This window comes from Urocitellus parryii, chromosome 8, assembly GCF_045843805.1.
Source record: "Urocitellus parryii isolate mUroPar1 chromosome 8, mUroPar1.hap1, whole genome shotgun sequence".
In the NCBI taxonomy this organism is placed as follows: Eukaryota; Metazoa; Chordata; class Mammalia; order Rodentia; family Sciuridae; genus Urocitellus; species Urocitellus parryii.
The window spans coordinates 73,458,100-73,484,322 of record NC_135538.1 but is presented as its reverse complement, the minus strand read 5'-3'; the positions used below and the strand labels follow the sequence as shown (position 1 = coordinate 73,484,322).

Here is a 26,223-nt window from a genome sequence, read left to right as displayed (position 1 = left end):
TTTTATTTTTTTTATTTATACTACCACCAATCCTATAAAGCACATTCCTTTAGTCCTAGAACAAGTATTCGTCATACTGATAATCATAGTATAAGTTTATATAATTCAATCTGATCCCTATTTAGAATTGAAGAAACTGAGGCTCAGAACTTGTCAACTTGCCCAACTTCACTATTAACAGCAGAAATTAGAACTCAATCACTTCCTTGATTATGAAATAACTCAAACATACAGAGTCATCTTCTTTCCTCTTCTTTTGCATCCCACATAAGGACAATGAATAAAAAACTGGCCTTAATTATTAACATTGATTACTGTTCTCACTTAAAATAGCAGTTACTTTTCTCAGAAATCAATTACCAACTAATTAATTAAAGTGCTAATTTCAATTCTTTTCCAACTGTTTCCCTCACATTCTTAATGAGCAGCTATTTTTTACAGACACTCTAAAAATGTCTCTCAAATTAATACAATTAATACACCCACTTATTTTCTTTAGACGATGTTATTTGATTGTTTTAAAAATTAACACTCTTTTTCACTTTTCAAAATCTATTCATACAAGATTAAATCTTTGGGGTGGCAACAGATAATCTATACTGTTAAGAAACCTCTTTGAATACAAAGGAAACGGTCTTAACATAATTGGAGATTTAACATTTTCTACCTCTCTGAGGAACTTTCCACTCTTCAAACATATTAAGACATCTGGACAAATACTATTTAAGAAAACATTTTCAATACAAATATCCAATTATTAAAACAAAATCCCTGTTATTTACAATTATTACCTTCATAATTGTGGTTAACAGCAAGAGAACACAATTATTTAGATCTTTGCCATTTCTCTGACCAAAAGCTTTCAATTCCTCTTTAAGAAGATGTTATAGATTTGTTTATAAAGTTTGAGCAACACCTATTATTCTCCATTTAGTATACCAACTAAAATATATACTTTATTATTTATATATACAAAATTTTACTTACATTTGATTCTTTGCTGCTTGCCTCTGAGCTTTTCTTTCTTTCCTTTTCTGATCTGGTGGCTTAGCAAAAACAATTTCAATATTTTCTCCCTCCAAGTCTTTTCCATTCATTTCTTCCATAGCCTTAAAAAATTAGATGACCATTATAAAAGTAGGTCCTTCAGAACAACTGCAACTAATTAAAGGGGGGTAAAAAACAAGCCATGTGTAGTGGCACATGCCTATAATCCCAGCAACTTGGGATGAGGCATGAGGATTGCAAGAAGTTTGAGATCAGCCTCACCAGCTTAAGACTCTCAACAGCACAGAAAGAATTTTGTATAAATTGTTTAAAAAAAAAAAAAAAAGCTAGCTGTGGTAAAGCATCCCCTAAATTCAATCCTGAGCACCAAAAATAATTTTTTAAAAAAAAACGTTTATCATTATGTCGCAAAGAAAGCCTCATTGAAATAAAATAGGGCTGCAAGGTTTTACTAAACAATACAGTTCCACTATTCCATTTTTACATCGAAAACTGACTGACTCATCTCAACCAAGGCCAATAAATGTATGCTTCAGTTGGTTTGTAGCCTCTGCATTTCCAACTTCAAAAACTTATTATTGAGTCTATGACTAAAAACTGTTAGTATAATTCAGATGCCTATGGCATTATATCATTTATTTACCTTGACAGCACCATCTCGTTCATCAAAATGAATGAAAGCATAATCTTTTAGTTTCTTCACTCGTTCCAGTTTCCCAAACTGACTAAATGCCTTTTCTAAAATCTCTTCTGTTACGGTATTGGCAAGGTTGCGTACAAACAGCACTTTTACCTGAAATAAAAAAACAAATGTCCTGTATATTTCCAAAGAGTTAATGTCCAAGGTGCTACTATCTCACCCTGCAAAGTTAGATCGAATTGCAATCACAAGAACATCATGAAAAATTAATTTTTTAAAAAAAAATAAAAAATTAAAAAAGTTTTCAACTACTTTGAGGAAGTACTATGGAGTCAAGTTGTAGGATCAGGCCTTAAGACCTAAAACAGACACTTTACCAAAGAAGATGGTGAAGCTGTCTCTGAACAGATGCTCAACATCACTTCTCATTGGGGAACCCATAACAGTACTGAGGTAATACTATGTATCTAATAAACTGCCAAAATCCAAAACACTAATACCAAATGTAAATGAGGATGTGAAGCAACCAAACACTTATTCACTGATGGGGGAGAGGGATGCAAAATGGCACACCTTTGGAAAAGTTTGGCAGCTCCCTACAAAACTAAATACTCTTACTAAAAGATCCAGCAATCCTGCTTCCCAATATTTACCCAAGAGTTGAAAACTTACACTCAGATGAAAACCTTCACACAGATGTTTATAGCAGCCTTATTTATAATAGCCAAAAGCTGGAAGCATCCAAGATGCCTTTCAGCACATAAATGGAGAAGTAAACTGTGGTACATACAAAATGAGATATTCACCGCTATAAAGACATGAATTATAAAGCCACAGAAAGACATGGAAGATACTTCTTATACGCCTCTTAAAAGAAGCCAATCTGAAAAGTCTACATACTGCATGATCTGAAAAGTCTACATACGGCAAGATTCCAACTATACGACATTCTGAAAAGGCAAAATTGAGACAGTAAAAAATGATCAGTGATTGCCAGGGGCTGGAAGGTAGCAATGAAGAGGCGAAGAATAAAGGATTGTGGGATGGAACCTTCAGGAACTGGGGCCTCACAAGAAGAAGCTAGGTCACAAAAGTGTGCCCTTGGAAGGACATGGGAACTCAACCCTCCTCTTCCTCTCTATTGCCTGACTGCCATAAGATGAGAAGCTTCCTCTACTTCACATCCCACCATAATATACTGCCTTGCTATAAGCCCAGAAGCCAAGTCAGCCAAGTGACTGGAGACAGAATCCTTCTGCCAAAATAAACCTTCCTACCCTTTTTCATGTAATCTCAGTTACACGAAAAACTAACCAGCATGACATTATACATTTGTCAAAATTCATAAATGCACACCAAGAATGAACTCTAGTATGAACTATGAATTTTCAGTGTCCAACACTGGCTCAATTTTAACAAATGTACTAATCCAATGAAGGGTACTAACAGTGAGAAAAGCCCAGGACCAGATGGAGTGGGAAATCTATTTAAAAGGAAATACAGACTTTATACTTGGTTGCTTTTAATTATTAATTATTCTGCAATAAAAAGGGGATAGATATTTCCTAATAATGTGAACAAGACCCTCTAGGAGGGTTATTCAATGTTTAAACTAACACAAGTGAACAAAACTAATTAGGATCTGCTGCTGAAATCTTAGAGGAGGAAATATTTAAAATACTGGTAAGAGGGTAGGGATATAGTTTAGTGGCAGAACACATTCCTGGCCCTGGATTTAATCCCACCATTGAGGAGGGCAAAAAAAGATAAATTCTTATTTGAGAAGCTTTCTCAATATATAGTTAAAAAGTTAAGTTTTTTGGCTATAAAACATTACCCTTTCTCCTAAAATACCTGAATAGTACCCAAATTTATTAATCCAAAGTGGTAACCCCATAAAAGCTTTTTAAGTCTGAAGAAGCCCAAATATCTTCTGTCCAAGACCTTCACCTTTTAATAATACTGTTTTTCCGTCAGTTCTCACACACCCCTCTGACTGACACCTGGCCTATTAAAGGGAATCTCTAAAAGATAAAGCATAGAATAACTTAATTGCAAACTACACTAGTTTATAGTGAAGTGTTGACTCAAGATGTTTATTCTCACAGGATGTCTCAACTGATTGCTGAAGCAGGATGCCTAATAATAGCTAAACATTATAATTACAGCAGTTCTGCTGGGGCCAATACATCTCTCTATTTTTAGGAGTAAGACTTTTAACACAAAAAATATGTAAGCTAATGGCACAAGTCTCAAAAATTTTAAGAAATTGCTCTTAAAATCCACACAAATATGGCACTGAACCATTTTCTATGGCATATGGGCCACTTCATCATAAGATTATAATAGCTAAGTATCCATAATAAAATTTCCATATTCATTTTCCACACATATTGCTAGTATGTGGCCCCAAGGAAACAACACTTTTCTCAATTCAGAAATGTAATTTAAAACATGTACACAATTCATTTTATAAGTTTTCTCTCCTTTACCCATTAACCCCTCAAAAATATTTGCTTAACTCCCCTATTATTACCTTTGCCATAACTTCAGGATCAGGATCTTCTATGGGATCTGCCCATTCAACAGTTCCAACATTTCCCCAGACCTTGACTTTACCACTCATTAACCTACGCCTTGCCTGGGCCGCTGTTTTGTGATCTTCATATTCAAGAAAGCAAAAGCCTCTGTTTTTTTTCTTGTCATCCGGTTGGTGGTATAAAATGACGTCTGTAAGACCCTCTGAAAGTAAGCAACCCATTCCAGGGAAATTAGATAAAGTAACTACCAAGAATAAGGACATGAAAGAATTTGTTTTTTCTAAAATACTAAATATCAATATAAAAAACTTCTTAAACTAGTCATCTTTACAAATGACTGTTAAAAAAAAAAGACCATTAAAAAAAAGACCAAATGATTTTCTTAATCTACCCTTTCAAGTTTTTCCAATCCAGAAACCCCCTCAAAAGAAAACGTGACTTTATTGCCTAAATGACTGTTTGACTATACTGACTATTTTGCTTCCACTAATTCTATCAGAAACAGTTAATAATCTTTATATAATAATTTTGGAAAATGCCAGAATACGTCAAACACAGTTAGACAAATTTTATTAAGTAAACAAACACTGAAATTCTAATGGTACTTTTCTGACCTCAGGTATTAATATTAATGGTTTTAATTCAAAAGAAATTAGCAAATATTATTGCCTAAGAATTTTGAATATTTCCAAAGACTAATAATTTGCTAAACACTGTAAATAGACAAGAATGTTTTCTAATACAAGCCACCTGTCATTTTCAAGCTGTTATAAAAGATGTTTTACAATTTTAAGAAAATATACCATATTAGCAATAACATTAATCTCAACTTATCAATAATACATATTTTAACACCTAAAAAGAACACACAAACAGAACTGTGTAAAACAAGAAGTAGAACAATGATTTGTGGACTCAGTTTAAATCCCACTAATTTACACAGTTTTCCACAAATTATTTCCCAAAACTTTGTGCCTCTTTTTCCTTATTTAAAACATGGATCATCAACCTCATAAAGTTGTGGCAAGGACTCAATAAATCAACAAATGAAATGTTTAAAACAGTGCTTGGCAATCAGAAATATATGCCATCATCTTCATTATCATTAAAAGTTGCACCTCCTTTCAAATAAATCCAACTTACCTGTTACTTTGCTAAATTCTTCAAGAATCTGTTCCTTGGTTTTACTTTTAGGAATAGAGCCCACAAAAAGCCTATTGTTGGCAACTGAGATGCAGACACCAATGTGTTTTCCAGAACGAATTTCATGATTATTATACTGAAAGGGGAAAAAAGTGCACCATTTTTCGATTACTTGTATCAATTAGATGTATTTACTACCATAGAAGATCCCCAAGTCCCATACACAAAATCAAAATTTTTAACAAACTACCACTGTGTGAAAAGAATTTCATACTTGAAAAAATGGTTTACTTTAATTCCCATATAAAAACGAATTATAATCAGAGATAACACATTGAACAATTTTATGAATATTTCACTGAATTCTTTAAATCCAGGGAGGAAGGTTTGAGCAGCTTAAATTCAAAAATGATAATTCTACAACACCTTAACTTTTACTTAAATCCATTCTGCCAACCAGTTATTTTCATGCAAAGGAATGCAAGTCCAGCAAGCTTTCTGCCTTCCTAGTAACCAGTATATAAAATCGTTTTTTCTCTCTATTCTCTTGTAATAACTTGCAATAAGGAATTTTGTGTTTCAAATATATACATCTAAAAACAGAATTCCTTTTTATACTACCCCCCCACCTTTTGATGGTGGTACTAGGAATCAAACCCAGGGGCACTTCACCACTAAGCTACATCTCCAGCCCTTTTGATTTTGAAAGGTCTTGCCAAATTGCCCTGGTTGGCCTTGGTTGCAATCCTCCTGCCTCAGCCTCCCAAGTCACTGGAATTAAAGGCATGCACCTCATTTCACTTTCATTAAGCACATAATAAATTCATGAAGGAAAAAGACAAATAGATTATGATGGTAAAACTAGTATTATAAAACTACAGTAAAATGTAAATTCAATTTTCATGTAACCATGTCCTATAAAATGATAAGATATTAAAGGGCAGGTGCAAAATGATAAAAAATTATTTATAAATCAAAATACAGAAATATCCAAATTTTTTAATTTAAAAGTATCCAAATTATCTGGAAAAGTGGATTAAATGAATTATGTAGTTAAAACCACCTCAAAAATGTTATTAATAATTGTGGGGGTGACATTAATTATTAATTCCTAACACCTGGCCTTAACATCAATTTCATACATACATACAAGTGGAAATAAACAAAAGAAGCCACATTAATTTCCATACAACTTATAGAATGGCTTTATGCGGGGAAAAACATTATTATTTATTACTCTCATTTTTGCACAATAGGTGCATCAGGTATAACAGAAAAAAACAATCCACAAAGTCAATTCTTCCATATCCCTTTTCCATCTCCAGATAATCAAAATTCAACAAAGTTCACACACTGCACCTCAATTCAGATCAGTTTCAAACTTTCTACCTGCCTGGCTCTGTTCAAGCTATCCAAGTCTCTGGACACCGTGGTCCCAAATTTATCTCTATATTTATGTCAAAGACAGAACCTTGGGGCTGGGGTTATGGCTCAGCCTCGCACGTGCAAGGCTCTGAGTTCGCTCCTCAGCACCACATAAAAATAAATAAAGGTACTGTATCCAACTACAACTAAAAAGTAAATATTTTTTAAAAAGACAGAACTTTTTTTAAAATCATTTTTCCTATTGAAAAAATGTCTGCAGTGCACAATGGCACACACCTGTAATTCCAGCAATTTGGGATCCTCCCAAGGTCGGCCTAGGCAAATTATCAAGACCCTGTCTCAAAATAAAAAATGAAAAGAGCAAGAGATACAGTTCAGTGGTAGAGAGCCCCCAGGTTCTCAATGGCTCCCTATCACCAAAAAGATAAAGTTCAATGCTTGAACATCAAAAGCCCATCCTAAAACTCCTGGCTACTTTCCCTTTCTCTCCACAATAACTTAGTCATTTATTTATATCAGTTCTCAAGTGTGCAATACTTTCAAAGCCTCTGAAGAAAAAATTTGTAAACTTCTACCAAACTCTTCCAAATACCAGTAAAACAGAGTTCAACCATTAAATACTCTACAATTCCTCAGTCCTATAAAGGTTAACAAAAACACCCTTTCATGTTAACAAAGACCAATAGTCCTCAATGGGAGTAACTTTGCCCCTAGACAAGGCATCTGACATTACTGGTTGTCTTAAGTTGTGTAGGTGTGTGGGGGGGGGGGAGGAAGGTTGTCTTGCCACTGGTATTTATTGGGTAAGTAAATGTCAGTAATACTGGGAAACATCCTACCATTCACACAGGACAGGACAGCCAATCACAACAAAGAATCATCTACTCTAAATAAAACAACACGAGTGGTGAGGTTGAGAAATCCTACCATATACTGTTTTCTAACATATCACGTAAGGTCTATTTACCTGTTTTTCTTTTCCATCAACCCAAAAGCCTCTTCGAAGCAGAAACATTTATTAGAAAATATTGTCACTATGATTGAATCTGTCACTGTTTGGGATTATGGATAATTAGACTATAGTGCCTTATTTCTACAAACAGGTCAACCTGTTAAGAACATAATAAATTGCATTTAAACATGTATACCCCCCAATAGATTTTTATAACCCAGCATCAAACAGCCAGCCTTAGTGGCATGTCAATGATTTGATTTGGTTTTCTAGTCTGTAACTCTTAAAAAGTGACAAAAACTATAGAAATACTAAAAAAAAAAAGGAAGGAAGGAAATACAAATGTTTAAAGGGAAAAACAGGAGTTTCGAGGGTGACACTAGTGGTATCATCATCATCATCATCATGTATTTTGTTTTCCAAAAGTTCTAAAAGTGAAGTTAATTAAGAAATACATAACTTAACAAAAACATGAATTCTTGGATATACCAACAAAATAATATTGAAAGCAAAAACAATGCTCACAAGAACTCTAGCAGTGAAAGGCAAGACAATAGAGGAAAAAAATTCCCTTAAGGCATCAATCAGAAATATAGGGAGGCCAACCCATTGATTATGCTGGTAGTGTAGCCAACACTTCCGGCAATTACCAACATAATCAATGCTATCTCTTATAAATTATTATTATTTTTATTATTATCTACAGAAAAACCATTTCTTTCCTTCTAACCCATCATGCCAGCTCGTCTCTGAACAATATAACATGAATATTTAGCAAAAGTTATAAAATAAACTTTTTCTCCCACATTCAAAGAAAACTTAGAACAGGTAGCACAGAATAAATTAGCTCTCCAATGAAAATAGAAGTCTTTAAAGGAGCAAAGAAACCTTGTGGGCATACTATCCAAATAAAACAAAGTACTCAGAAATAAACACTTCTTAAATGCTCCATCTATGAAGTTATGTGTATTTAAATGTCCAAATGCTTAATCTTTCTCACTCCAGTACCAATCTTTCACCTTAAGTAACAAATCTCATCTCAGCAAGCAGGTTAACAACAGTTGAGTTTCATGGTGAAAAGAAAACACAAAAATCTAAGCCTGAAGAGAAACTCAAATTTAACAATGATGAACTCTAACCACTCAAACAAACATGAGATCTTTCCTACTTTTGGAACGTGAGCCCTAGCTTTAGGCCCAATGCCACAACAGGGTCACCAAATATAAAGATGAACTTTGACCATTCAATGTGGTTTCAGTACTTAAGTATCCAAAATAGGAGGTTTGGGAGTTCTTAAATACAGAACTTAAATATTTCATCTAGGCTTAAATTTTTAAGTCATTTTTTCCTTCTTCATCTACATCAGCTACCAAATTCCCAGAAATTTAGCAGTTTCAGATATGGAATCTGATCAGTTCTAACTCTTCTCAATGAAGTTACTACCTCCCCCAAGCCCATCCATTTTAATTTTAAGCATTACTTGATGCTTATACTGGGCCTCAATCTACTTCCCTAAAAATTCTAAAGTAAACCCATTTCTTCCCCAAATGACAGCACTTCTTTTACCTGTACAAGTTCATGACTCAGTTGTTCTCTATGATTGACTAATCATTCCTTCTTTGATAATGGCAAACTAAAATGCCTCCAAGAGACTAGCAGTGTCATTTAAGAATGTCATTCATAACACAATATTAGTAGATGCAGACTAAGATTGAGAATTTTAGATCGGACAGGAGACCACTAATTTTCCACTTCTTGACACCATACACTCCTATTATAGGTAGTCCATGTTATTTAGCTTATTTGGCATTCACATCATATTGCTGACTCACAGCACAGCTTGTTTTACAAAGGACTTCAATTTTGTCAACTCCATTCTATTAGTAGTCCAAATCTGACTACCTTACCCTATCGAAGTTTTTCAAACCTTGATTTTATCACCCAAGGCATTATCCTCATGGCTTACAGATTCGACACCTTTCAGACCAACTATACCCTCACATAAGGTACTTATAAAAATTTAGATAAGTTCTACAAAATATCACTAGTAGCCAATCATTTCTCTATTCAAAATCTTTGCCCTCTCTCTATTGCTGCCATTCTCCTTTTGTCCTTTTTTCTCTTCATCCAAATATCCTTCATTATTCAAACATTTACATAAAGCCACCACACCAAGGCTCAAACTTTAATGGGACTAGGCAGTTCTAAACTACCACCTTCTAGCATTGGTTTTTATTAAAGTTTTATCTCCTACTTATTTCCTCAAAACAGTTTTAACTATGTCCACTTGCTTTCTTCAGTGTGCTGCTGAAATCTTTCACACAATCCTTCTCTACCAATCCTAATTCAAAACAATCTCTCCCTTCATCCTTTCTTCACTCGTTTCACCATATGCCTACATTTTAATTGCAGTTGTCTTCTAACTTCTCTAACGTCAAAAAACTTGTGTATCCATAATAAACCTTTCCATGTTAAACATAATACTTGCTAAATTTCTACTAAAGTATTTTGTGATCTATTTTGTTAGCTGCATTCATCAGAACAGTTTTACCTACATTATGTTGGTAGGACGACTGTGGTAAATAAAACAGTCAGTGGCTGTTAAAATTTTGACTGTCAATGTGCAAACAAAGATCTCATCTAGGGCTGGGGATGTGGCTCAAATGGTAGCACACTCGCCTGGCATGCATGAGGCACTGGGTTCAATCCTCAGCACCACATAAAAATAAAGATATTTTTAAAAATCTTAAAAAAAAAAAAAATCATCTACTCCAGTGTTTGTAACATAGACACTAGTAGCATTTTCACCAGGACATTTTTTTTTTAAAGAGAGAGCGAGAGAGGAGAGAGAGAGAGAATTTTTAATATTTATTTTTTAGTTCTCGGCGGACACAACATCTTTGTTGGTATGTGGTGCTGAGGATCGAACCCGGGCCGCACGCATGCCAGGCGAGCGAGCTACCGCTTGAGCCACATCCCCAGCCCCCTTCACCAGGACATTTTCATTATTTGGACTGTCATAGCACTGCAGCACCACTGACCCTAGCCTCCAATTCCAGTAGCATACCAAATAAATATACATAACACACTTGCCTGCCCTTCTTTCTGGTTACTCTAATAATCAAAACCCCATATATTCCCAAATAGGTGAGGGGAAAGTCCATTATCACACACTCATCTATCTAATCCCTATATCTGATGATAGCACAGAATAAATAAAATTACTGCAAATGAAGACTACGAAACCTTTGAGCTACATAGAAATATAAATTATTGGGTCAAACGATGTATTAGATGGCACTAGTCAGCCAGTCAGGTTATTTACCCACCATCTATTACATAGTGGCACTGTTCTAAAAGGTTAGTGATATGGGGTGGATGGCTTATATTCTTTTACTAAGTCAAGAAATAATTTTAGCAGGGCACAGTGGTGCATGCCTGTAATCACAGTGACTCATGAGGCTGAGACAGGAGGATTCCAAGTTCAGCCAGCCCTTAGCAATTTATCGAGGCCCTAAGCAACTGGGCAAGACCTGTCTCTAATACAAAAAAGGGCTAGGGAAGAAGCTCAGTGGTTAAGTGCCCCTGGGTTCAGTCCCAGGTACACAATAAATAAATAATTTAAGCAATACCTTAAAAATTTTTTTTTGGCTTCTTTAACTCACAATTACCTACACAAAGCAGGAAGCACTATTATATGTATGTATGTATTTATTTGCGGTGCAGCACCTGGGACTTCATGCACACCAGGGAGATACTCTACCCCTAAGACACACCGCCCCCCCAGTCCAGCAAAACCTATTTCATAAAGATCAGAATATAACTGGAAGTTAATAGTATAACTGGAAGGTAAGCTGCTCAAAGTCAGGAAAGGCCTTCCAACAGGACCTTACTGATAAGTCAACAGCAGTAACATCTGGGCTACTTTCCAAGTGTAGAAAAGCAAAATAGCAGAAAGTGGTCTAGAGATAAAAATGGCCATAGTTTATTTGGAAGACAAAAAAGAAGGGCAAGTGAAGCTGTTAAGAGAAAGATCATGAAAGGAGGAAGAGGTAGGCAAGAACCTGATTGGATATGCACGGTTTGGAAGTTTTCAGCATGGGAATATTATCTAATCTGTACTGTTAAATGTAAAGGACAACAGAAGTCAGTGAGAGTGGTCAGGATTCTTCAGTAGTCCGAATGGTACAAATGGTACCATAGTGTTAACAGTAAAGATAGTATAGGTGATAGATGCCAAAAATATCTTGGTAGTGGAGGCATGACTTACCTTGTGAGCTCTTTTTAACACTGCCTAAACTACTAGATAATTTAAAGAATCACACTACTTGGTGCCATAATTTGTACTGATGGATTCAATTGTGGTCTAGTTAATGTAGCACTTAGCACAAAGCCTGTCCCTCAAAAAGTACTCAAGTGGTAACTATTAATTACCTTTTCATAAGTTTAGATACTATCTCCCTAGCTAGATTACCATCATTTAGAGATGGGCTTGTTTTACTCCCCCAAAATACAAAGCAGATGTTGGTTGAAAATATGGTCATTCAAGAATGCTGCAGTTTCTTGTAACTCCATGCTTCTTCTGCTAGTAAGATCCATTAACCCATTTTTACAAGTAATCCACATGCAAATTATAATCTGTAAATTTTTAATCTTGGATAATAATTGCTGAATCAGTATTTAAAAAAAAAAAAAGGACAAACACCTGAACAAACTAACTTTCAACCTCAAGATATTCAAGACACTCAAATGTTTCAATTTTTTCTGATGTATAAATAAATGTATAAATAAATGCAGAATGGGGCTGGGGATGTGGCTCAAGTGGTAGCGCACTCGACTCGCATGCGTGCGGCCCAGGTTCAATCATCAGCACCACATACAAAGATGTTGTGTCCGCTGGAAACTAAAAAATAAATATTAAAATTCTCTCCCTTTAAAAAATAAATAAAAATGCAGAAGAGGTACTTTCACAACATTTGTCATGTATAACAACAGTGACACTTCAATTATATAAAACCGCATCTTTGTTGTAACTCAAAAAGAAAATTTCAAGATAAAATACAAGGGACAGTTTCCAAAGTATGCTCCCTTGAGGAATGTATTTGGGAAGGAAAAAGGCATTTCCACAACTGAATACAAAGTAGCAAAAAACATTGAAAATCAATTTGAGGGTTTTTTTGTTTTTTGTTTGTATTTTGCATATTTTCCAGAATGTTTAAATTACATCACTTTCTCTAAAAACCTAATCCTTGCTTTTACTGCTGTATTTAATCAAACCTCTCAAATCCTATCCACAATAAAAAATTCTTTAAAAAAAAAAAAAGCAAATATGTCCAACTCAACCCAATGGACATACATCATTACCACCCACACACAAAAAAATTAAGGCACCAAAATGCAAAGCCTCCTGGTTTGTCAAATAGTAAAATACAATTGTACCCTCAGATAAGGACTCAAATCACAACAGAGAAACCCATAAAGAAGTGGTAAAGGTTTAGGACAAGAGTTAGTTCATAGACCATCAAAAAGGCTGCTTGATCTTAATATTTATATTAATATATAGTAACATAGGCTAAAGAAGATATAAATAAGTGTCCTCTACCAATGCAATTTTGCAACAACTTTGTAGAAACCTGTTAAGCTAAAACAACTATCCAAACTAAAACACTTCAAAATATACTTACTGGCACTCAAAAGACACTGACCTATCTTTACTATAAGCCTTCTAGAAATCATCTAGAAACAAGAATCTACCATAACAAGTATAGTATGACATCAAAAATTAAATAATCTACAATTTCAATTTAATGGTTCTTTTCAAAAATGATTCTAATACCACATCACTGGCTAAATTTTGTATTAGGTTTTTGTAACAAGATAGTTCATTGAGTTTCTCTATCATTCTGCATTGTCATATTAAAACTTAACAGCTGCTTTTATTAAAAAAAGAAAAGTGGGGCTGGGGTTGTAGCTCAGCGGTAGAGTGCTTGCCTCGCATACGTGAGGCCCTGGATTCGGTCTCCAGCACCACGTAAAAATAAATTAAAAAAGAATAATAAAGATACTCACTGTGTCCATCTACAACTAAAAGAATATTTAAAAAAAAACCTACTACCACTTTGTTGCTACCCAGCAAAAATACTCTAAAATTAAGCATGTAATTTCTAAAGCTCCAAAAAGTCCTTTATTATACCCAAACTGATAAAACCAAAATTTTGACAGCTCCAAGGTTACAATGCTACCAGTGAATGGCTCCCTATGAACCAATATCCCCTCTGAAATAGGAAGCATTCTTTTAAGGAGAGCAGTTACTCCTTACTAAGTGACAAAATTCCTGAATTCTCTCTTTAAAGAAACCCATTTTTCTAATGTTAAATCTCCACAACACTCAATCATGTGTATACACACATACACACACACATACATACACACACACACACACACACACACAATGTAAGAATTCAAGCAATACAGAACAGCAAAATAAAGCATACTGATTTTTCTCTTTAAAGTCTGCCTTAAAATGTGATATAGGTTGAGCATCCAAAATCTGAAAATCAGAAATCCAAATAAGATGCACAAAACCTTGGAATTCTGAAGCATTTCAGATTTTTGCATTAGGGACGCTCAACCATTAAAGCCTATGCAAATATCCCAAAACTAGAAAAACTCTGAAATCTGAAATATACTTCTGGTTCCAAGTATTTTGGATAAGGGATACTTAACCTGTATATATGGGGGAAAAAATATTTTTTAGAAGAAATTACTCTTAAGAGTTTTCTCAGAATTATCACAAAATATTAGATAAGGCGAAATTTAAAAACATCTGTCCAGTGAGTGACCCATCTACAAAAGTTTCCTTCTACTTGTACTCCTTGTTAAGTTCCATAGGTTTAAATTAACCTCTGGCTCTTAAATTTTTAAATAAATCATAGAAACCTTGATTCACAGAATTTAATAAAACTTTTGGCACACGCATATAGTTCCAGCTACTTAGGAAGCTAAGGCAAGAGGATCACTTAAGCCCAGGAGTTCAAGACCAGCCTGAGCAATGCAGTAAGACTCCATGGGGGGGGGGGGGCGGGCTTGAAGTTAAATAAGCCATTTTAAACATTAAAATTTCTTTACAAAGTCAGAGAAACTAATTAGGTTTTCACCTATCTGATATTTTTAAATCAAATATTGCCACTCAACATAAAACCCCTTATGGCATTATCTAGAAATTTATAACGTCTTTGTAAATTTTTGAAAAAAATATGGCTCAGATGCAGCCAGAAAACTATGAGAGCACTATTACAGTTATTTTCCTAAACTTTTCCACATTCCTATAAATTTAAATTCACACACACAAACACACATACAAAAACCCTATCTTTATGCCAGGTGTTTCAAGAACTAGTAACCAGGAATTCTACATACTACTCATAGATCCTGACTCTAAAACTATTTGTGTAAATACTTCACAATGTTTACACAGAAAATGCCGAATATATTGCCTAATGAAAGGCACAATAAGAAAAAAACCTGGCAATAAAGATAGTGAATATGAAGATTTGGGAGGAGGGGACAACAACAACAAAAAATCTTACCAATTTAACAGCCTCTTGAGCTGCTTCTTTTGTACAAAAAGTGACAAACGCATAACCTCTATTGAGACCAGTGAGTGGATCCATCATTAGACGAAGATCCCATATAGGTCCAGCTTTCTCAAATAATGGAACAAGCTCATCCTCAAACAGATCTCTTGGGATCTTCCCCACAAATATCTGTAAATTAAATATGAAGTAAAAACCATGGAGAATTCTTTAGGAAACCAGATACCTGTGCTTTATTACAAAAGGTACAAGTTTTTAGTTTCTTTACCTCAGTGCCAACAGAAGGCTGCTGACCTGAATAAACGGAATCTGGAGGCGGTCCCCCATACTTCCTCTGTCCAGTGGTCACATCAAGTGTGTAGCCTGTTCTTTCCAAGAGTGCCTTGAAAAGTTCAAACACCATTGATACTTTTAGTATTAGACTATCTATATTCACACATTTATAGTAGTTAAAAATCAATCTTGTTCAAATCTTTCTAATTATGTTAGCAACATTCCCCCATAAATATATTTCTGGGAAGTGAAAATTAAGCTCCATCAACAACTTCCAGGAGAAGGTGTATCCACTCCACTAATACCTCCTAAAAAATAACTGCATCTAACTTGATTAACTATAAATTTCTTACCAAATTCCCTGCACCTGACTCCTAGGTACACACAGCCATTCTGGGCATTTTGTCAACCCCTGAAGATATTATACTCCCCAAACCAAGGAAATTGCATGGAAATGGAAGGAGACCCTCACTGTTATACAAAATTACATATAAGAGGAAGTGAGGGGAAAGGGGGGGGAAAAAAACAAGGGAGAGAAATGAATTACAGTAGATGGGGTAGAGAGAGAAGATGGGAGGAGAGGGGAGGGGAGGGGGGATAGTAGAGGATAGGAAAGGCAACAGAATACAACAGACACTAGTATGGCAATATGTAAAAACGTGAATGTGTAACCGATGATCCTGCAATCTGTATACAGGGTAAAAATGGGAGTTCAGAACCCACTTGAATGAAATGTATGAAATATGATATGTCAAGAACTATGTAATGTTTTGAACAACTAATAATTAAAAAAAGAAGAAGAAACTTGGGAAGTACAGGAAAAACAAACTCGTATTATTTGACATTAAAGTACCATGCATCACAGGTTAGCACAGGTAATTCAGAAAAGTCAAAATGACTAAAAAATTTATGACATTGCAACAATGTAACTTCTACATTTTATCTCCCTGAAAGTGAACTGTTAAAATTTACACAACTCATTTCACTTAAGAGTAGGAGTTTCTCTTCACTCCTTATAATGGTAGGCAAAAGTACTAAAGAGTAGCCCATTAATCTTTAATAAAGTCAAGAATTAGTCCCACCTCTCTACCACCTCAGCCACAAAACAAACATGGTTTTCTCTAAACAAAACCAATCTACTAATTAGCTGGTAATTCTGAAATTTAAAAAAAAAAAATCCTATGACAAAACTTGTTAAAATGTTGTCAAATGGTTTGGGGTGGCCACGTTTTTCTTGTTTGTTTTTAACATTTTCTACCCAAAGAACATTAAATATGAAATTATTAAGCTAGGAATGTAGTATTTGCCTAGTAGCATGCTTGAAGTTCTGGGTTTAATCCCCAGCACTATCAAAAAGAAAGTATCATTCATTTACAAAAACACATAATTCACATGCAAAAAAAGCCTTTGTTCTTCAACTTTATAACCAAGAAGTTCACAAGAAGCTACTTAAAGTAGTTCTTTCTTCTTTAACCACCAATTAGGACTGCTTCATAGTACAGTACAACACTAGGTAACAAAACTAAAAATATATGACTATCACATAAACCAAATGGCTTATTCCTATTCTCACATGTCATCTGTGCTAGAATTATGCTTTCTTTTAACTTAATCTTTCTATGATCCAAATAACACCTTTTGTCAATGTATTTAAAAAAAAAAAACCTTACTCCCCATCAAACATCCTATAAAAATGTCTATCACAATTTAGATACCATTAAAGCTTTAAACTACCTCCTTCCAAACACAGAATTGAAAGACATTCAATTTGCTAACAAATAGACTTTAAAATCTCAACTTCTTGGTTGACATTAAGCTAATTCCATCTTCCAATCTTATCTATATTACAGGATTCCCTCTTCCCCTCTATTAAAACCTTATCTAACATCTATGCCTTTCTTACTAACTTGTCTTCTCAAACCCTAACTCTTGGCCCAAGAACAGTGGTGCAACTATAAAAGAACACAAAATTAAAAACTAATATGAACCATATTTCTATGAACCAGAAAACTCACCAACACAAAGATCAAAATCTAGCTGAATTTAAGGCCATTTAATCTCCCATGACCTTAAAATTACCCAAAAAAGCCTTTCACCCTATCTGTTTCTCATTTACATTCCCACACTGAACAATCTTACTGTTAAAGGTTGCTTTTAGAAATAAAACAAGCTAACCTTAATAAAAGATACTAATGCAAGAAGCAGTGTTAAAATTACAAATTCACTGGGGCTTGAGCCTTCTAAGATAATAAAACAGCAGCTTACTACACACTTTCTACCAGCAGGTAGAAAAGTAAACCAATTCCTCCCAGTTTGATCTGTCAATAAACTAACTTGTATCTTTATAAAAAGTATCTAGATGTATAATGGATAGGTTTCTTTAAATGTTTTATTTGGCATATTAATAACCCATATTTAAACATCAGTAGCTAACAAGAACAGCAAATTGTTTTAGAAACAGAAATAATTTTAAAATGTCCAATTACTTTCAAAAAACAGTAATTAGAAAAGACGAACAATCTTTAAAATATAAATACATCCATGTCGCACCCAAGGAATATTTATCAAAGCTACAAAATGGTTAAGGGAACTTCAAAAGGAATTTTTAAAGACATACCTTAATTTTTGCTTCATCTGGTCCTTTACTAGAATCTGCAACTTTGGTCCCCTGTTTTTCTCTCTGCCTATAAGTCTTCATGACTCCACATAAAAAGGCACTTTTGTTCTGCAAAAAAATTTTCCATTCATATTTAACAATTACCATTTATATGTCTAATAAAGCCAAAATGTGTGTATCAAAACTAATCAAAATTTTTAATCTTTCTACACTGACATTAAATTAACATTACCTGAACATGAGAGAGATCACTGTCTTTAAACTGTTGAAGAACTGCCAATGCGCCGTCTTCATTGAACTCTTTTAAAGCTTCGATAGCTCTTTCATCTAAATCACTATGTGCAACTAGCCCTGGAGAAGAGAAAACTTAATTAGTTATCAACTTTCAACATTTCTGAAAAAGTTAAAAATAATAAAAGACCTGTATAGGCCAATATACGTATGTTTATGACAACAATTTTATTCCCCTTATCTGCCTAATGAAAAACATTCCTTAGCCACTCAAAATTGCATTCTGAACTAAATAATGCCTCTCAACCACACAATACAAGTCAACTTATTTTACATTGTTTTGTGTCCAAGTCAGATGGTTCTCAACACTACCCTATTTCTACAGTAAATATACAGACTTACAAATCCTAAAGTCAACCAACAAAATACCAAGCATGACAACTGAACATCTACTCAATTACAAGTACCACTAGAAAAAAGAACCACCACACCAATACAGACAACAAGTCTACAGTTACCAAATTATTTAACAAGAATCCTATTATAAAAATACCCAAAAAAGTCACATGGGCTGCTCCCAACATTTAGCAGCTGTTGCTACTGTCATATAGTTATCCATCAGGCCAGCCAGCCTTCCCCTAGGGAGGGCCTATCCCTGCTTAACACTTCCCTCCCTCTACACACCTTAATCTCTAGTTCAAACCTAAGTTAACCAACTATCAGAACAAGTCAAATCTCTAGTTCCCACACTTATTGGAAACCACAAAAAGTTGCTATTTTAGCTCAAAGCCAGAAATCCAATAGAAAAATTTCATAATGTAATTTTGCAAGTGTTAGTTCTTACCTGCAACGTAAATTTCATCTAGTTTTTCAGCAACTTTCTGTGGTAAACCAGCATCAAGCAATGTCTGAAAATTTTCTGAATGGATAACTGCAGAAGTAGTATCCATGGGCTCTTCAGTACCATTTCCATTAACATGTTCTGTAGCCATGTTTCCAGAGATCTGTTCAAACGCAATAAGCAAAATTAAACTAGGATCTTCAAACAGAATACAGGACAATATGAGAGCCCCAATCTTTACTTTCTCTACCACTTACTACACCAATCAACCTGTGCCTCCCTTGAAAAAAAGCCTTACTTTAGAGTCACTATCGCCTGACAAGCCAGATTTGGAGCCCAGGGCACAGAAGGACCAATATGCTATATTCTTCCTGAGCACCACCCCTGACTCACCTGCTAACACTCCCTAGAAAAAACCATATTACAAAGGAAGCCCAATCAGCACGGAGACGAGTCAGCGTGCCACATGCAGCTGTCCCCGTACGGAGAAAAAGGTGTGTGTAAAGAAAGCAAAGCTGGGCTCGTCCCTCTCCAAGGTAAACCCCCAAAGTGCGCTTTTCCCGCCTGCCGCTTATAGATCAGTAACAACAGCCAGCGAAGAACAAAGCGTTCACACAAGACACCTTCCCACCACCCAATTTCTCCACCCTTCACCCCCACACCCCAAAGCCCGCCCCCGACTCCGCACCCAGAGCGGCAGCCTCACCACTGCAGCCGCCAGGAGCCCATTAGAAACACGTGCTCTACGCCTTCAAAATGTCCTACAACTTCCTTCAACGGAAACCCACCAAGTCCCAGGCCAAGACGACCATCACTGGCTCCCAAAATCAACCCGCAGCCGCGGTCCAAGCCCCCAAAACGCTGCAGAAGCACAACCTCGCCCCTCAACACCCAGGCCGCGGCGGCGCCAGGCCACAGGCTCTCCCCGCCCCCAGCGCCGCCGTCTCCGCCGTGACACATGGCTCTCTGCCTCGGGCGCTCCCCGGGCGCCGGCGACCCCCGGCCTCCCGCCCGGCCAAGACTTGACCTGGGGCGCGCGGTGGAAATCCCCATCCCCAGCCCCTCGGTGCAGTGACTGCGGCGCCGGGACCGACAAGCCCGCGGCTTGAGGGCGTTCCGCGGACAGCCCCACGCCTGCAAGACCCCGAGCACCGCCCAAGCACGCCGCACGGCCGCGGGACCGGCTCCTCTCCGCCCACTCCCGCGGCGACGGCCACGACACCACCAACTCTGCCGCCGCTCGTGGTCCGCGCGGGCCACGGGGCCGCGGAGGCACCTCCTCCTGGAGCGCCGTAGACAAAGCCCGAACGGCAGCAGCACATGGAGAGGAGGAAGTGGCGGCGCGAGCCGCGGCCTACTCCCAGACAGCCCCAGTCAACGTGCTCCTCTGCCCCTTGGAATCCATTTTCCAGAAAAGCCGGTTTCTCCCCGAGCCGCCCTCCCCCAGCTCACTCCACAATGTCATGGAGCTCCCCTCCCAGACCCGGGTCCTGGCGGTCGTTACCTCCCCGTTCGGCTGCGGCGGAGGAATCCTGTCCGAAGGGATCGGGTTGCGGGAAACGCGTGCTCGCTGCTCCCTATGTCCGGCGCGAGTGGAGCTGTTGTAAAATGGCGGCCGAAGCTCACGCCGCTGGCAGCAAACCCGATCCAGTTCCACTCGCCTCCGAGCGCGCTCCCGGTGCGCGCGCGCGCCCCCGCGTGACCCCCCTTCCCTCCCCTCCCTCGCGCGTCCGCTTCTCTCACTCCCTCAGCCCCTGCCCTCCTCCAGCTCCTCCTTCTCCCCCTACCACCTCTACCAGCCTCCGTCCGCCCTCTTCTCTCGGCCTTTCTTCTTCCCCTCCTTGCTCCTCTCTCCCACCGCTTTCACTCCCGTCTGCGGCCGCTCAGGCACGAGTGGCCGCCTTTCCTCTCCTCGTTCGCACTCTCGCTCACTCCCTCCTTCGTTCGCTCTATCTCGGCCCCGTCCCCCAGTCCCTGCCGAGTCGGCTCCTCTCTTTCTCTCTCCCGCGCTGACGTGACGACGTAGCCTACGCCTCGGGACGCGCGCCCGCGGGCACCGCCCCCACGCCCCGCCACCTCCCTCGCTCCTCACCCGGGGGGGCGCGAGACCCCGCCCTTCCGCTCCGGCAGCGGCCGAGGGGCCGAGAGTGAATGAAAGGCCCGCCCCTTCCCCTCCCGACACTCCCCCTCCCACTCCCCTCCTGGCGGGGCGGGCCGGCTCAGCATGTCCCACTCGTTCTCCTTTGTCAGGAGACAGGCATCTCCCCACCCCGCCCCACCCCCCCGCCGCAGCCCCACGCGTCTGCCCCACCCCCGCCGGGGCCGGGGGAGCATGGGGCTGGGGGCGCAGAGTGCGGCCGCAGCTTCTCCGAGGGCACCCACCGGTCGGTGCGCCGGCCCCCGCCCCGGCGCCGCCGCCGCGTAGTCGTTCCAGGCGGTGTCCACGCCGCCGCCACCCCGCGCTCTTCTCGCTCGGGAAGCTGCAGGCGCACGTGTCCCCCGGGGCGGGGCGAGGCAGACAATGGGGCCGCGGGGGAGGGGAGCGGCGGGGAGACCCGCGGATCTTTGCTCTGCTGGGTCGGCGGGACTGGAGTGCGGGAGTCTCCCTGGGGAGACCCGGTTTCCCCAACTGGACAGTGGGGCTTCCCGGAGCCCCGCACGGCTCAGCATTCACGAGAATCTTGCGGGAAGGGAGGGGCGCGCCGGACTCAGACGAGGAAACCCCAGCTGCTTTTGAAGGGGGAACGGGGCAGGCTTTGCCGGAGCCAGGAGTGGCTCCCTCCTCGGGGTGATACCAAGGCCAGATTTGGAAGCGAAACCACCCGGTGGTGAAGGGTTGTGCAATACTCCGTTTCTGTCCCTGGCCTTTTAAGCAGTTAAGGGCTCCTCCTGGCACAGTTTGAGCAACTTGAAACAGCACAAAGCTGTGTGGTTAGGACAACTGTGAGGAAAATATCAGTGTTTCTTTTCAAAAATCTTGGCAACTAAATCTTATATGAAGTGACATTTCCTTTGTAACCGTTTGCTAGGTACAAGAAAGACAAGACAAAGGCGTTTGAATTTCAGACGCTTTGTGGATACTAATTTTATCCAATGCAGCTGTAATGAAAAATGATAACTATCCTTTTAATTAAAAAGCTTATTTTTAAGAATTTACTGTTTTGCCAAATGAGTCCCTATGCTATGATAACAAATCAGTGGTCTGAGGTAAAGTTAGATAATTACTCTTCTAAATGCATAAGCATATGAAATGGGGTTATTTTCATAGGCACCTGGATCAAATACGAAATATTTATTGGACAAAGTACTACTTAGCCAACCTGTTTAAAAGTTTTAAAATCTATAACTAAAATCCCTTACTGTCAATACCTGCTATGGTATTCAGCTAATTCAGCAATAAGGATTTTAGTACACAATCCAAAGGTCGTGATTAATGATAAATATGAAGAACAACCAAAATGTTTAACAGCAAAACATAATAAAAGTAGAGTAGTACTATGGATTACACTGTAGGTCTGAAACATACAACGTTTTATTTAGAGCTTTCTGAGTATCGAAGTTCTTTATTTAAAAAATGTGTCTACTTTGGGCAATGTGCTCACAGACTCCCAAATTAAAACTTCTATATGTCTCTTCTCTGACCTCAAATTCCTTTCTCTACCATGCCCTATACCCTTCTGTCATTATAAATCAGCATTTAAAGAAAAGAGCATTTGTTCTTCCCTCCCTCTAATCTTTCATTTCCAAAGTAAACCATCTCAATAAACATCATCCACAAGCACCCAGCAACATTAATTGGAACAGGTGGAGTGGTCCAGGACACTTTCTTCTCTTCACTGCCATAATCACTTCATAAAGTCCTACCCATTCTGTTTCCCAAATGTTTTTCCACTTTGGGGTTGCTACCACTGAGACAAAGCCGGCCTTCATCTACCACATGTACTAATAATGTAACCTCCTGCTTTTCCACTCTTGCTTCTCTCCTGATCCATTCAAAGAAATTCCAGCAAAACATAATAAAAGTAGAGTAGCACTATGGATTATCCAATGCAGCCGTAATGAAAAATGATAACTACCCATTCTTCTATGAGTTTCTCTATTTCTTTCTCTCTGCCCCAAGCAGTGGCACATACCTGTAATCCCAATGACTCTGAATGCTGAGGCAGGAGGATTACCAAATTGGAGGTCAGCCTGTGCAACCTAGTGAAACTCGTGTCTCGAAAATGAAAAGGGACCGGGGTGTAACTCAATGGTAATGCATGCCTGATATTTAACAGTAACATACACACACACACACCATTCTTGTGGAGCATCTGCTAAAAACCCCCTCATTGCCATAGTTCAGTAGTAGAGCACATGCTTAGTATGCAGAAGGCCCTAGGTTCAATTCTCAGCCCTAAAACAAATAAAAGCCCTTCATCAGGGATTAGGATTGTAGCTCAATGGTAGAGCATTCTCCTTTCACATGTGAGGCACTGGGTTCAATCCTCAGTGCCACATAAAAATAAATAAACAAACAAATAAATAAATAAAAGTATTGTGTCCATCTACTACAATAACAACAACAAAAAGCCCTCATTACTTCTCATTAAACTTAGAGTAAAAGCCCAAATCCTTTACTAGGTCAGCAAGGATCTCCAATATCTTCACCACCTGTCTTCCAGCTTCATTTCAACTACTTTGCAGCTTCAGCTGGCTTCCCTCAATTATTCTAGCTGCATTATTATTATTATTATTATTATTATTATTATTATTTGTGCATGTGTTACTAGGGATGTAACTGTACCAGGCATTTCTCACATTTCTAAGGTTTGCTCACACCAATGGCCTCCAGTCACAAAAGTGACTGATGTCCTAAGCAGAACTGAGTAGAAAGCACTTGGTGGCCAGGCATGGTAGTGCATGCCTGTAATCCCAGCTACTTGGGAGACTGAGGAAGAAGGATCACAAATCTGGGCAACTACGTCAAAAACAAACATAAATAAATAAAAATTTTAAAATAGATTTTTAGAAAAGGGGGTGGAACTATTGCTCAGTGGACAGTGGTAGAGCCCCCTGAGGTTCAATCCCCAGTACTGGGAGGAAAAAATCAGCCATGATCTCCATTTGATTCCATGGTTGAAGGGTGAACAGCATCTCACTATATTAAGAAGGCTATTCTTGAAAAGCAGGGCTCAAGTGATCCTCCCACCTCAGCCCCTGGAATAGCTGGGATTACAGGCCAACCTGGCAACACAATACTGGTTCATTTCACTCCTTTTTGAATAAAAGAGTGGTCTAACTTTCCTCTTAAGTCTTCAGAACATCTTATTACAGGCTTGACTCCATTGAAACATGGGGAATCTCAATAATAAGTTTAAAAAAAATAGATGGAGGGATTCATTGTTATGATAGATAAATGCTGGGTTAGATGGAAATGTATACTTAAAAGAAAGGAAGCAGTAGCTCACACCTGTAATCCCAGGAATTCAGAAAGCTGAAACAGAAGGATTGCAAGTTCAAGGCCAACCTCAGCAATTTTGTGAGATCTTGTCTCAAGATAAAAAAAGTCTATAGAAATGTGGCTCAGTGGTTAAGCACACTGGGTTCTATCCCTGATACCCACCCCAAAAATAAAATTTTAAAAAATATCAAGAAGGGAAAAGAAAGAAGAACATGTGAAAAATGTTTGTAAAGCACTACTCAAAAAAGTTACTTTGTTTTACTACTACCCTTCCATCCATATAACCTTTGAAATTGTGAGAAGATGAAAACCTATTGAGCTGGCAATTAATGAAAGGCAGGCATACAGGCAGGACTGTCTAGATTTTTCCTGTAGACAAAATTCTTCCATTTATTCAATGCTACACTATTTCAAAAACTCATATTTTCTTCTTGTCTTTTCTGCATTTTTTAAACTTTTTGCAATGAACATATATTGATTTTAAAATGGGACAGGAACCCTAAAATTCATAGGGAGAAAAAAAGTCCACCACGTATCATGTTTAATATAAAAGCATAAAAACCTAGATGTGAAAGAGACCAAGGAAGACATTCAATTAAATCTTTCTAGTAATCAAAGTCTTTTTGCAAAATCTGTACATCTTATTTTCATGGTAATAAAAAGGCTGATGTGTTGAAACTTAAAGATTCTATTCTGAGAAAGACACTACCTAGAGAATTAAAAGTCAAGACATAAGTGATTGAAGAAAAAAATCTTTTCAAAAACATATCTGATAAAGGACTGTTATCCAAAATATACAAAAAGTCTTTAAATCCCAATGATTTTAAAAAAAACTAATTAAAAAAAAGAAAGAAAAAGACATTTTTTTAAAAAAAATCCCTAATTTAAAAATAGGAATATATCCGAACAGATTCCTCGCAAAAGAAGAAATACAGATGTCAGATAAGCACATGAAAAGGTACCCAATATCTTGTTGTTAAGGAATTACAAATTAAAACAACAGTGAGATAGTATTATACATTCATTAGAATGGCTAAAACCCAAGGCACAGACAACAACAAATGTTGGCAAGGATGTGGAGCAACAGGAACTCTCCTTCTGGTGGGGATGCATAATGATACAGATTTTTTGGAAGATGGTTTGGCAGCTTCTTGCAAAACTAAACATGCTATTACCATACATCAATTGCACTCCTGGGTATTTTCTCATATGAGTTGAAAACATATGTTTACATGGCTATTTATAGCAGCTTTATTCATAATTGCCAAAAATTGAGAGAACCTACATGTCTTGCAATAGGCAAATGTATAAATTGTGACACATACGGAAGAGAATATTACTTAGTCCTATAAATAAATAAGCTATAGGGGTTAGGGTAGTGGCTCACTGGTAGAATGCTCACCGCCAATGTGTGAAGCACTGGGTTTGATCCTCAGCACCACATAAAAATAAATAAAGTAAAGGTATGTGTCCTTTACTTGTGTCCTAAAAAAGTATTTTTTAAAAAAAGAAAGAAGCTATAAAACAATAAAAAGACATAGAAAAATGTAAGGT

At 38.0% G+C, this 26,223-nt stretch overlaps 1 protein-coding gene across 5 annotated transcripts in view; it reads right to left on the bottom strand.

Moving 5' to 3' along the window:
* Syncrip (synaptotagmin binding cytoplasmic RNA interacting protein) overlaps positions 1-22,004 on the bottom strand; it is a 30,142-nt gene extending 8,138 nt beyond the window's left edge. The window contains exons 1-10 of one of the 5 annotated variants that reach the window (XM_077801797.1): positions 21,609-22,004; positions 19,230-19,389; positions 18,387-18,505; positions 18,155-18,262; positions 15,533-15,646; positions 15,259-15,435; positions 5,332-5,467; positions 4,185-4,390; positions 1,652-1,801; positions 988-1,109 (exon numbers count right to left, since the gene is read on the bottom strand). In XM_077801797.1, the coding sequence (XP_077657923.1) occupies positions 988-1,109; positions 1,652-1,801; positions 4,185-4,390; positions 5,332-5,467; positions 15,259-15,435; positions 15,533-15,646; positions 18,155-18,262; positions 18,387-18,505; positions 19,230-19,389; positions 21,609-21,896 (1,580 nt within the window). In that variant the 5' untranslated portion in view covers positions 21,897-22,004. Of the gene's footprint in view, positions 1-987; positions 1,110-1,651; positions 1,802-4,184; positions 4,391-5,331; positions 5,468-15,258; positions 15,436-15,532; positions 15,647-18,154; positions 18,263-18,386; positions 18,506-19,229; positions 19,390-20,730; positions 20,944-21,608 lie in introns of those variants that run through there. The other 4 variants (XM_077801799.1, XM_077801798.1, XM_077801802.1 and 1 more) reach the window with 4 other exon arrangements.
* Positions 22,005-26,223: the final 4,219 nt, after the last annotated feature.